The sequence below is a fragment of the Cariama cristata genome, unplaced genomic scaffold (genome assembly GCF_000690535.1).
Source record: "Cariama cristata isolate BGI_N322 unplaced genomic scaffold, ASM69053v1 scaffold13979, whole genome shotgun sequence".
In the NCBI taxonomy this organism is placed as follows: domain Eukaryota; kingdom Metazoa; phylum Chordata; class Aves; order Cariamiformes; family Cariamidae; genus Cariama; species Cariama cristata.
The window spans coordinates 11,534-24,388 of NW_009636409.1; the positions used below are offsets into that span (position 1 = coordinate 11,534).

The 12,855-nt window shown below is 39.0% G+C and overlaps 1 protein-coding gene across 1 annotated transcript; it reads right to left on the minus strand.

The window, feature by feature from the left end:
- Positions 1-1,301: 1,301 nt before the first annotated feature.
- PSMA3 (proteasome (prosome, macropain) subunit, alpha type, 3) lies at positions 1,302-12,436 on the minus strand. Its single transcript, XM_009707907.1, has 10 exons — positions 12,360-12,436; positions 11,142-11,265; positions 9,934-10,035; positions 9,725-9,798; positions 9,073-9,145; positions 8,039-8,104; positions 4,680-4,726; positions 2,249-2,316; positions 2,054-2,118; positions 1,302-1,494 (listed from the first exon to the last, which is right to left on the minus strand). Exons 1-10 carry the CDS (start codon positions 12,380-12,382, stop codon positions 1,450-1,452), a joined length of 687 nt encoding a protein of 228 aa, XP_009706209.1. The 5' UTR covers positions 12,383-12,436; the 3' UTR covers positions 1,302-1,449.
- Between the last annotated feature and the right edge of the window lie 419 nt (positions 12,437-12,855).

A 12,855-nucleotide genomic window follows, 5' to 3' on the forward strand; every position in this document is an offset into this window, starting at 1 on the left:
TGCTGATTAGAGTTTCCTGACTGGCACTTGCTAATGAGTCAGACAGCTGAATCAGCAGTAAACTTCAGTAGTAAATTCAGTTTGGAGAAACAACACAGAACCAAAGGTTGACTCAGTGTAACAGCTATGCTGTTGCCTCAGGAGGAGACACTGAAGGAGGCTGGCTCTCACAGTCATGATTAATGCTGGCTCAGGCAGGCCTGATCAGGAGTTCCAGCAGCCTTTGAAAGCTGTGCCCCAGCCAGAGAGGCAAGAGTTCCAGTAGCTTGACTCCAGCTAAGGCTTAAGCCCAAGACAGTCACTAAGTATCAGGACAGACCCATCTATCTCTATGGCCTTTCCCTTGTCACAAAAAGGTAGTAGAACCTGTATCCTGTAATGCCATTAGAAAGGAGACTGTAGGAAGCCAGGTATTTTTTTTCAAAAGGGAAAAAAAAAACCCACACCTGTATAAAAACCTGTAAGGGAAGGCTTTTGTGTAGTACTAAAGCTGAGGAGTTTGATTCATTAGAAAAGTATGCATTTTAGATTAAGATGACCATTAGAATTTTAACTGAGTCTTAAGGTGGTGAACAGAACATTTTGTTACCTTGTCCTTCAAGACTTTGAAGTGACTAGAATAGACAGTCTTTTTTCCTAGGAGGTGGGGAAAGAAAGCAGGAAAGCTTGTTTTCAACTTCTGGGGAAGTGAACAATTGGTAAAGATTCTGAAGTGATTTAACAAACAAAGCTAAATGAAGTTGTTTAAAAATAGTTTAGCTCTTCAAGCATTAATTCCAGTTACATTGCTTAATAAATCTCAGCTTTAGAACTTAACACAAGCACTATTTTAAACTGCATTAGTTTTTCAGTTCTCCTACTCTTCAAAAATAAGCCTAGGCTTAGTACTTCAGATTAAAATTCCTTTTTCTGAACTCTTGCTTGTTATATAGGCTGTTTGCAGTTGTCAGCTGTGCACCTCACCTTAACCTGTAACCAGCTCTTTTACAGTTAGGCATGTTCTCATCTCTTCTGCCACAAGCAATCACAGACTGTGGCTATGAGTGAACTGCAGATCATTATATTGGTTAATCAAGGAATAACCAAGTACTAGTTTTTAATACTAAATATGCGCTATAAGCAAGAGACTTGTCAAATCTTTAAGCAGATGCTTTTCTGTACCTAGCCTGGCTCAAATAGAGTGCTGTAGTAAGATGAAGCAACACCAGCCTGATAATATCTTTCTTAATGTCTGGTTTGATACAGAGTACAGTTGCTTCTTGATGATGCTGGCCTAGTCTCTCTTGAAATAAAAGCCAACAGACAGTAAAATGGAAAATTTATTAGTGCAAGTTGGTCACTCGGGTTCTTTCCAACAAGTACATAACAGCATCCCATGCTTCTTAATACATTATAAACAAACCTGTTCTAAGTTAAGAAAAGTTGAGCTTGTCTTGAAGTAACAATGTGTTACATATTGTCATCATCTGATTCATCTTCCTCTTTCAAAGATTCCTGTTTTTAAAAAAAGTTTAAAAAAATAGCTTAACAGTTGTTTTGTAACTCAGCCTATAATAAGCAAAATGAGTTTTGCTGTAGCTTCACAATCCTCTCAAGTCTGTCCAAAGCCTTGTATTGAGCAGGTGAGTTCGTACCTTTAGGAGGTAATACTGAGCACCATCATTACTTTTAGAACAAAAGCAAAGTTGTTAAATGCTGGAAGTCTAACTTCCTCCAGCTGATTATCTTTAAAAACTGTTCTAGGCAACATGACTTACTACCTCACCTACTCAACTTATACCATTGTTGAAGAGTTAATACATTTACTTTTGAACGAGAAACACGCCTCTGCAAGGCTGCTGAATTACACTGGGTTTGAAAGTAAGAACTACCCCTGGATTACACTGTAAACATCACTATTCTCCCTTCAGAGTAACATCAGCTAAGCAAAGTGTGTTGTAACTGCACATTTTCAGTCATCACAACAGTAGAAGCCTGACCTTCAGTTAGTTCCTTCTACTCTAGACTTGTTTGTCAAGTGAAGCACTGAGACAACACTAAAGTCAGACCTTACCTTGGCATATTTTTCTGCTTCTTCCCTGATGTCTTTGGGAACAATTTCATGTTTTCCATTGGTTACTGCCAATAAAAATAGTAGATCTTAAGTAGAATTCACATAAAGAGTGAATTTAAGAAGCAATGTTTTACTTCAGTTACAGGAAGTTACACATTTTCTATAGTGTTTATAGAAATTACAGAAATGCATTACTTTCTCCAACCCAGCTGAGTTCCAGCTCAAAAGCTTTATCCTTTACTTCATCGTGAACTATGTAGATTCTGGAAGGAACAGACAAAGTACAGATTAGAACAGATTGATCAACAGGCTAAATATACTTTCTTCCTTTCATAGATTTCTTCTGCCAAAGTACTACTCTTACAGTTAATAAAAGCTTTCCCCATGCTTTCTCCCCTGCCCACACACACATAGAGAAAAAAAAATAATCAGAGAATTTTGCAGGCTTAATTGCTAGTATAAAAATAAATTACATGATTACAGCCAAGATGCAGGTTCAGATGTTCAAGTTAACCTAATTAGAACAAACATTAGGATTCAAGTGCTACGGAACCAAGGCTACGTCATCATAACTAGATTAGTTGTACTACAGCTAGAGGCGTCCTATATTTCCCCTGTAAATCTTACTTCAGTTTACATTTAAGACTAAATCCCAACACCAGAGTAACTTGTGTCTAATTAGAAGCCTGTACATAATCTCCATACAGACTGCTATGCTTATGGCAAACACGATGGTAATCAGAATTTAAACTGTAAGTGGTATTACAGCATATGCAGTACCATCCAGGCTAGTAAAATCTATTACTATAGATCTGTTACACTATAATAGCAATACTGATTTGACTGCATCATAGTTTTCAGTCCTCTGTGGCAGAATATGTAAATAAACTGTAACAACCCTGAGTTGAGACAAACTCAAAACAATAGCAGAACTCACAGTAACCTGTGGCTTCACTTGTTGAGAAGGTTGTATTCTTTATTTTGTTTCAGAAAGCATTAATAAATGAAAAGCTGAAAAACACCAGCTATTTCTAGCCAAGATAGAAAGCCTGGAGATAGTGGAAGAAGGAAGGATACCTTCGGCACCACGCTAAGTACTTCCAATTAAAGTTTGATAAAAGTATTGTGAAACAAATATAAAGACCAAAGTTAACATTGATGTCCAGGGAAATATCACTATATGCTTATGTATGTTCTGACACCCTCTGCCACTGTTAGACTGGACTTGCTGATCATTGCCTAAGATGATCCATAGGCTTTTCTTACAGGTTCAGCTGGTTACAAGCCTTTTGCAACAAAGTGTATGGTTACAAGCTCTTGAAGAAATCACTACTTTGAACTCTGGCTGGTATTTTAGGGTTTAAAAAAATGATTAAAGTCTTCGCTATTTTGCTAAATGCTACTAAGGAACTGAATTCGAGCTGAAAAACAGAACTGTATCTAGAGCTGCTGTTAAGTTTTGAGCTGAGGCAGAATTAAGAGCAGAAGTCTTTTCATTATCTGAAAATCCGTGCCTTATTTGTGCCCTTTTAGAACTGCTTCGAGGGCCTAGCTACATTTTAAGAACAGAGATCCCCCAAAGTCTTTCCTCTAGCTGCTGCCATGACAGCCTCGGACACAAACTCAGAAACAAACTCACATGCTGCAACACCAATGATAGAAGCGTATTTACTACTTCGTTATAACCTTCTAAGCAATAGCCATAAAATGCCGGAGATTGCAGTTTTGCAGCTGCAGATTATTAAATTTGTCACAAGCACAGAACATGTCTTGAAGTGTCGGAGATACCCAAAAGGATACTTGTTTGAAGAGATACTAACTTACAAAGTATTTTCAAGGCAGTTTACTACTGGCCAATCCATGCTTTACCTATCAGAAAGTCTTCTCTCTTCCTGGTACCATTTTTTCCCCTCACTAGTACATGACTTACTGAACAGTACCTTTTTTCCCTGTTAAGTACACTATCCTCACATATAGTATTAGTGACTACAGGCAATTGTATCACTGATGTGTTGACATACATTGCATCAATAAATAACGAATAAAATATTTCCAGTCTTTTCATGTGCTATCAGGCTTTATAATTTAAATGAAACCAGCTGTATACATCTTTAAACAAGGAGTTATACTTTGCTTCTTTCCTAAGCGCTCGAGTCTTTTTTTCAGGCAAACAGGAAGGCTGGGTCAAAGACCTCACCTTCATTTCTGGACTGCTACTTAATGTCTGAAGCATCAACTCATCGTCCAGTCTGTGTAACAAAGTGTAGAACTCGTACTTCAGAATCAGGAGACCAAGGAGCTTCCCCCCATCTGTCACCTGGTTTATATATATTAAAAGCAGTGACTATATTCAGACAGTTTAACCACTGGTGCTACAAGAAGTAGCAGGTAAGACCAAAAGGCGTATTTTTCACATCCTTTGGCATTTTTCAGTACAAGTAGCATATCCCATCTCACAAGAAAAGAAAAAATATTAATAGCAGAAGACACTAGAGTCATCATGAGCTCTCATCTAGTAGAAATAAAACCTGATACCCCATTTAAAAGGAGTAGCTTCAGTTTGAAACCACAGAAAGCTCACCAGTACGGACTTTTGTTGAGTTGGAAAAACAGGTTGGAGACTTACATTTTCGCAACCTCTTTAACAACATCGCGGCAGGTCATTTCCTTCATCTGTAGACAAAAAATACACAGCTTAGGAGAATAAACTGTTTTCCATTTCCACAAGGCCAGGACATGCGTGGCTATGCACATGCCTAATGAGCTTACTGTTCAGCAATGATAAAAGTGACAAAAAGTTAAGACTAGAACCAGATTTATTCTCTACGATGCGTCTTTCAGCCTGCTGTATGCAAGTCATTCTTCCAGTGAAGAATTTTACAACTGAAAGATTCTAAAAAAAAAAAAACTGGTACTTGGAAACTTCCCCAGCTTAAAGCAGTTACCAGCTGGAAGCTTGCAAACTGAACAGAAAACCTTAGCATTGTAAACGCTTGACTTGTTCCTAGATGCTTTATGATCAACTGACATAAAATAACTACATGTGCACTATGAGGGAGGCACTATATTTTCACATATAATATTCATGTTCTTTCTAGGTAGTATAGTAATACTTTCAGTCTTACTAAGATTTAATGCAAGCAGTTTTGACTTTTAAGTAGTGCCCTAAGAGGGGAATATTGTTCCAGTGTTAACAACCAACTGCATGCCTGAGCAAGGTATTTGCATCTCATTTTATATTTTCTCACTGTTGTATGACAATCTTTTGACAGTTTCACAGTTAATCAAAACAGTCTCATGCCAATTTCCATGACATAATAAACTTATGGTTTTTAGGTCAAATCTCTTGCCAGTCAACTCTTCTGGACTATGAGGTAGTAGTATATTCTACTATATTTCATTAATGCAGTTTACCATCTCTTCCAATTCTCAAAATGCTTTCAAAACCATAGTATAGAATCTAGTTTGGAGACACTGGTGAAGGAATTAAGATTACAACAGTCCTTTGTTCCCGTTGAGTGTCACAGCACTTTCTGGGGTGAAGCGCACCCCCAGGGAAGCAATGGGGCTGAGCAGAAATGCTCTTGCCTGGTTAGACAGACACACCATTACAGTCCCATCCCAAGAAGTTTCCTAAACAGACAAAAGATCCATTTCCCAGCCTTTACATTTGCAACGCTTGATCCATAACACACAGCACTGGCTGATGTTCATAAATATAACTTGCATGACACAAACATTTAAATTGCTACGTGTGTTGATGCATATAAAGTTAGTGGTCAAATAGGAAAACCCAAAGGTCTGCTACTATCACTCATATTTACAACAAAGAAAACTGAAGTAAATTTATTTTTTGCCATTATCCTTTTCCCATCCCAGGAATGTTAATTCTGCAGACAATAAGAGTAAACACTGTAACAGTTTATCACAGTCATTAATTACAATTACATCCATATATATCAAAAAGTTGTACGCAGCATCAGAGCTGCGTGAGAAGCACTGTAGAAGAGATCAAGAGATTCAAGTACTCTCCACACGACTACAAGTTTTCCCACAGCTGAAGATATGTCAGACATTCGCATAAGATGCAACAGATGTGATCAATGCAGTGTTTTCTGCTTGCACCCTCAGCTACACGAGGGTTTCGCACACTGTGTCAGCTCGCAGACAGTATCTGCTCTGCGGTACCTGTAAGGCGGGTTTAAAGTTTTGACTACCTGCTTGCCTCTTACTTTCCACCTGTAGTCATCTCTTCCACAGGAACAAATCTTAGGTGACAGGCTACTGTAGGTGGTATCACCCCACAGAAGCTTTTGTACTTCTGTCTTTTTCCCCATTTCAGTTTTTACAAATTCATCTCGTCAAAATCAAGTCCACCCTGGAAACCTGCCCAGTATACGGTTAACAAAAAGCATCGGCATGCAAGACAGGACTTGCTTGACATTGCTGTGACAAGACCACACGCACTACTGAAGACATTCTGCAAACAAGCCATTAAATAAGTAAATGCAGTGAGGCTATACGGCACACCACTGTTCCCATGTACTAAATTTTACAGACTCTACTGTGAAGTTCAAGCAATACACACACTTACTAGCTGTACAAAAATCAGTCAATAAACCAGAAGTTTTTGAAAATAAATTTTTTGGGGTAGATTATATATTACCCAACATATCATTATCTTTCTGCCACTTTGCCCACATGGAAACTGAAACTATGATTTACCAGACGCCACAATTCCAGTATCAAGATCAGATGATCTTGTAGGCTTCTTACTTTTATTTTGGTATTCAAGCATCTGACCAGATTCAAGACTGAATGAATCAAGTCTAGGAACATTGTAGTTTTTCCTGAAATTTTTCAGTTACGATGCTACAGCACCATAAGCAGAGTATCCTTAAAAGTGTAACAACCATGTGAACTCTGAATCTTTCCGTGAGCAGCTGTGATGTACCTCTGCATACCAAAACCATAAATAAGACGCTAGCAGAGTATCAAATAAGAATTACACGAGACAGACCAGCAGCAGGATTTTGTCTCACGTTAATTATCTCCAATTCCAAGGGTGTCAGATATTAAAACACAAGAGGAAGACAGAAATATTTTAGGATTCTAACATAATTCTAAACCAACTTAAGGCACATTTCAACATCTTTCAGTAGTCTTCTCTCCACAGACTAGTTTTACACAGCCAACTGTTCGCACGCTCCTTCAGGAGGCTGCAGAACAACTTCTCGGTGTGCACTGGCAGAACCTCCTTGTAACACATGACAAGTTACGGTATTGTGCAAGCAGGAACAGCTCTTTCTGGTGTCAGTGATGGTGTGCCGTATAGTTGTACTCTTCCTAGCATTCACAGCACTAAAACGCCTTTTCATCAGACATGTAAAGATGTTTTGAAAGGTATATTACAATCAGCAATAAGCTGACAGGTCTTTTGAAACAAAGGCAGTACCTCAACACTAGCCAGCTGGGAAACACTGTCTTACCTGGCAAGGATTTTATTTTTCTCCATTACATTTTCAGAGTCATAACATTCCAGTGGTTCAGTATTCTGTAGTTCTACTCATTGTCCTTAACAAGACCAGCTTTTTTCAACTTTTTAAACAAAAGGATCATCTAAAACCTTTGGAAAAAAATAGATATACCACCCTGTACAACGCTGCCCTAAGGTTTTCATTCAGAACAAAAAAAACCCCCAAAACTTAGCTACGCTTTTATATTCACTCAACTACTTTGCTCGCTCACATGCATGGGAGCCTATGTTTATGCGTCCTGTTTTAAACGTGTGCTTCCTACAGGCTACCCACTGCCCAGGGGCAAGACTTGAGAACTACTGCTATTAGAGAAGCTAAAACATCTCCTGGAATGTACAAGGAAATATTCCATCTGCTTCTGTATTTTACATACTTTAGGCATCCAAAAAAGTAACATGATAAGCTAGGAACATTTATCTTGAAACAGCACAAAACTGTAACATCATACCTGAAGTTTTTCTATCTCTGTTTTTGCAGCTTGCCTGGCTTTACCAATGGCACACCCCCAATAACCCTAAAAAAGAAAAAAGGAAACAAAAAATAGGCAAATTTAATTAAATACTAAGCCCTCTACAGTTCTTACTGCCACTTAGCATATGACAAGCCCCACCCTACTCATATAGCGAGAGGCTAATGCACAGGAAACCTTGGTACTGTTCTCTCTCAGGGCACATTCCCAAATTGTTGAATAGAACCCCATTACTAGATTAAGTACTACCACTGTTGATAGAAAAGAGAAGTGCTCAGTAGTTCCTGGACATAAACATACTGCTTAATTTGTTGCAACAGATGATTTTTTTAATTGTTATTACAGTAAATGGAAGAGCAAACTAGAATTACAGAAGTTCTACAGGATCAAAAAAACCCAAACCCACCTACCACGAAAATATATTGAAGTGTAAGCACACAAAAATTCAGCACTTCTATTTCCCTCAACAGCGACGGTATTGGATATATTGAAAGAAAACTTTAAAAGATCAGAACAGTATGAGTATCGTCCTTTGTGTAACACACAGTGGAAGGGGCAGCACTAACAACAATTAACAACAGTATCTATTTTGATTTGACTTGCTGTTAGCAGCCCCTTTCAGAGTGACAGCCCTCTCTCATCTGAAGGTCTCTCACCTCAAGTATTTCGTGAATGGGGTGACACTACAATCCTTGCCCTTCCTGGACAGTGCGTGGGACTTTTCATTGGACACAGCCAGGTGGACTGAACTCCCCAATTTCTGAGAGACAAGCTTTAAAACTAGTTTCTCAGAGACTGTACTTCTAAGGAGTACACAACGTGTCTTTAACAAGGACATGCAAATGAGCAAAACCCAGCTCTGTTCATTTTAAGCAATGATTCAGCAGAGAGCTTCCCAGGCAAAAAGATAAAAAAATTAACAGCTCTTTTGGAATGACACTTGCTATTTTCCTAACTAGGAACTTTTAAAAGGGGAACTTATGCCAAGATGGAAATATTTTTGTCACACTTACGTATGAAACTCCTGATGGATCAATCATGTACAGTTGTGCACCGTCATCGTTATCATAGGACCCCAACATGAAACTGGAAGAGAAAAAATGAAGTTAGAAACATTTCCTCTACCAACACACACGGAATTACAGAGACTACACCAACTCAGGTTTCCCACATTCTTCCTGGAGCAAAACTCCTACTGTTCTGCTACCTTCTATTAAGCAATTTGTCTGAAGAGTTTAGCATTACCATGACAGCCAAGCAGCTGCAAGTTGCCAGAAACATTCTACTTATCTGTAACTAGAGAGCACATCTCAGTTTATTAGTCCCTTTCTACTAGAACTGCACAGTAGTTGTAACCTACTCTTTAGGTATCAGGGCAAGCAGGATGATTGCAGAGGAAAGTTCTGCTTTCGTCACTGTCACAGACTTAACAGCATCAACTCTTCAACTTTAAAATTCAGGGACAAACTGGCAATCTATGTAGAAGCTTGGCACACTGTTAGCAAATTTGAATTCTTCTCCTAAGGTTTTACACACACACACAAAGAGAAGAAGGGAGTCTGTTTACAAGATTAATTGTACGTTACTAATTGCAGACAACCTAAGTAGCTCCAACAATTGTGAAACAAAAGATACTTACAAATAGCGTAGGTTTGAAAGGCCTACCTGCAACCAAAAGGTCTGACAGCACTGTACAGTGTGTATGCATGCACATACATAGCCACTCTGTCTGCAAGATGCTAAGTGGAAAAAGAAAAAAAAACATTGGAAACCCTTATTTACAGAAATAAGTAAACCTCAAGTAGTGGAACTTAATTCTCCATGTCAAGACTAAGAAAGCCAAAAAACCTGAGTGAACTGCACCAATTTCTTACCTTCAGTGGAATATCGTAGCCATAGTTAGATCTAAAGTTAGAAGCCTCTTCTCTAGCAATGTCTGCTAAAGAACGCGCATCTGCCAGAAGTCCTGCTACTGCCTGAAATGAGAGTTGTCATCAGCTAGGCCAAACGTACCTTGCAATAACTTAACCAGACTTTTGTCCATTCGTTTTATTATGTGACTTAACCAAGATCTTTACTGAAATCTACGTACTACAAGGGAATTCAATCAAGCTATCCATCTGCTAGCAAGCTCAAAGCATGTCAATATGATTATATATTAATGCAGAATAGAATTTTTCTCTAGAAAAATTAATACCCAAAATTATCTTCCTGTTAAATAGCGTCTTATGATTTGCCACGACTACACTAACCCAAACAATACTTCATATAACATTCTTCAACATCTTCATATACTCAACAGATAGTTTCAGGCATTTGTATCACACAGTAACCACTACTTTATATCATCCTGACATCACTGTTACAGATTAGCCAGTAATCCATACACCAGTCTTTAAAGAATTCAGCCGATTCCCACACTGTTGAGAAGAGAATCTTGTATGCAGCACGTTTTCCTCTTAACACATCTTACTTGTTAACTGTGTAAAAAAAGTACCACTTGAACACTTGTGTTTATATTTTACAAGGGCATGTAGCAATAGGACAAGGGCCAATGGCTTTATGGAAGAGGGAAGATTTAGATGAGATATTGGGAAGAAATTCTTCTTGGTGAGGGTGGTGAGGCAGTGGCAGAGGTTGCCCAGAGAAGCTGTGGCTGCCCCATCCCTGGAAGTGTTCAAGGCCAGGTTGGATGGGGCTTGGAGCAACCTGGTCTGGTGGGAGGTGTCCCTGCCCACGGCAGGGGGGTTGGAACGACACGGTCTTTAAGGTCCCTTCTATGATTCAAACCAGTCTATGATTCAAGTTTGAACAAGTGGAATGCTGAAAAGCATTTAAAAAATATTTACAACAGCTTCAAAATATGCACATCATCCATTTTAAATTTGGATTTTATTTACATATGTGCGTGCAATCAAGAATAAATTACAGAAAACAATAAAAAAACCCACTGGCATTTCTGACTGTGTGCACAGAATCATTAACACTACTTTCTCAATCTAGATTCTCTGATTCATAGATGTCTACTTTTGTGGGAGGTCTCTTTCAATTTATGAAAGACTGAAATAAAATAGCACCTTACCATTCCGACATGTCGATCAACATTAAAGAGACGTTTATTGGAACCCTCTTCATAAAGCTTGGACAGAACTAGTTTTTCTACTCCAAAGACAACACCATCTTTGCATCTTATCCCAATTGCTGTACTGAAAGACAAGATAAATGTAAGTTTCTCACACAGAACTGTAGCGTGAAATACATAATGGAGAATTAACAAAATACGAGAAGCAATGATATCATTTCCCTAGAAGTAGATTTGCTACCACTCCACTTTAGCATTGAAGAAAACAAGGGGGGGGAAAAAGCAAAAGCTCACTAAACCCACAAACATTTTCTTAAACAAAGGAGGAGGGGGCCGCCTAAAGTCCCTACCCGAATAGTTTCGAACAGACTATATGCAGTGGTGGCATTGTTTGGAGCAATGACATAGCCGCTGCCCCATCACCGAGCGGAACGATACTAGTATGAAAACCACGGACTGTTTAATCTCTCCTTTTGGCAAATTCACTGTTGATCTAGGGGACGTGACAACTCTTTCTCTAACCTTCAAAAGGTGCATCATCAGGAATAAGTTACCAGCCATGGGATACATGAAGGACTTCACTAGTCCTTATTTGGCAGCCTGTGGCTACGATCAGACACTTGGGTGATCCAGTCCACGCCTTCTAATCAATCATCTCGCTGCTGCTAAAACATAGTTGGGATTTTCACTTCACAGCATTCCTTTGCAGATACTCGAGGGAAGACAGAGAAGCTGATGTAGCTTTAGCAGAACTCAGACATCTTGAGGAATACATATGAAGTTACTATAAATTTATGAGGCCCTGAGCATGTCAGTCTTTCAGGGCCTCACTGCACATCCAAGGGCTTTTAGATACTGGTACAGCCGCTCTACTACCAGAGCAGCTAAGCACCTCACACATAGTAATGAGATCTGCAATCAGATTTTACCCCAAAGCAGATACTTTTTATTGCCCTTAACATGCATGAGTAAGTTTACTGCCTTCCTGTCCATTCTCCACAAAGGATCTGTTTCTAGCAAGCAAAAGTGATTTCTAGCAAGCGAAAGTGATTATACTCCTTTTACGCTTAATTTGAAGCCTCCTAAAATGAACCCAGGGACACAGTTGCTCAGAGCTAATTTTAACAACATAGTTTTATCTGCAATACCATCATGTTTATCTAGTCCTGCTGTAAAAGAGGCCAACAAACAGATAGAGATGCAGATATTGTATCTTACCTACTATTCTCCACAGCTTTCATGGCATATTCAACTTGAAATACTCTGCCATCTGGAGAAAACGTGGAAGCTGACAGGTCGTACTGAAGAAGAAAACACACTACTCAGGAAAAAAACCATTGTACCCCGGTATTTTCAGAAGTCTATTTATTTAAAAATGCTAGAGTGTCACCCACATGGCATCGATGGTTATGAATTACCAGAAGCAGGCTGTCCCCTTACCTAAGGCGCACAAACAACAGCGAGCAAACACTAACAACTACAAGAAGTCATTGCATCAGTGCTGGATATACCCACACTTCAGATCCCATCAATCCAGGTCTGAAATCACCGCAATACTTAAAACCTACGGGAGCTTTCTACATGCCTGTTAAATTTATGTTACAATTGTTGAAATCATAAATATTTATTAACAGGAGTATATCTGAAATGCTTAAAAACATACTGCGCACAGAGGCAGGCTGGCTGCCTGCTGGCCGAGCAGCGCCGGGGCCGG

Bases quoted from the DNA above. Each gene is read 5' to 3' on its own strand.
- PSMA3 (XM_009707907.1), bottom strand. From the start codon at position 12,382: ATGAAAGCTGTGGAGAATAGTAG. The intron at 10,036-11,141 runs GTAAGGTGCTAT...CTCTCATTTCAG, and splicing joins TTGATCGACATGTCGGAATG to GCAGTAGCAGGACTTCTGGC. The intron at 9,799-9,933 runs GTAAGAAATTGG...TTTTCCACTTAG, and splicing joins GCTACGATATTCCACTGAAG to CATCTTGCAGACAGAGTGGC.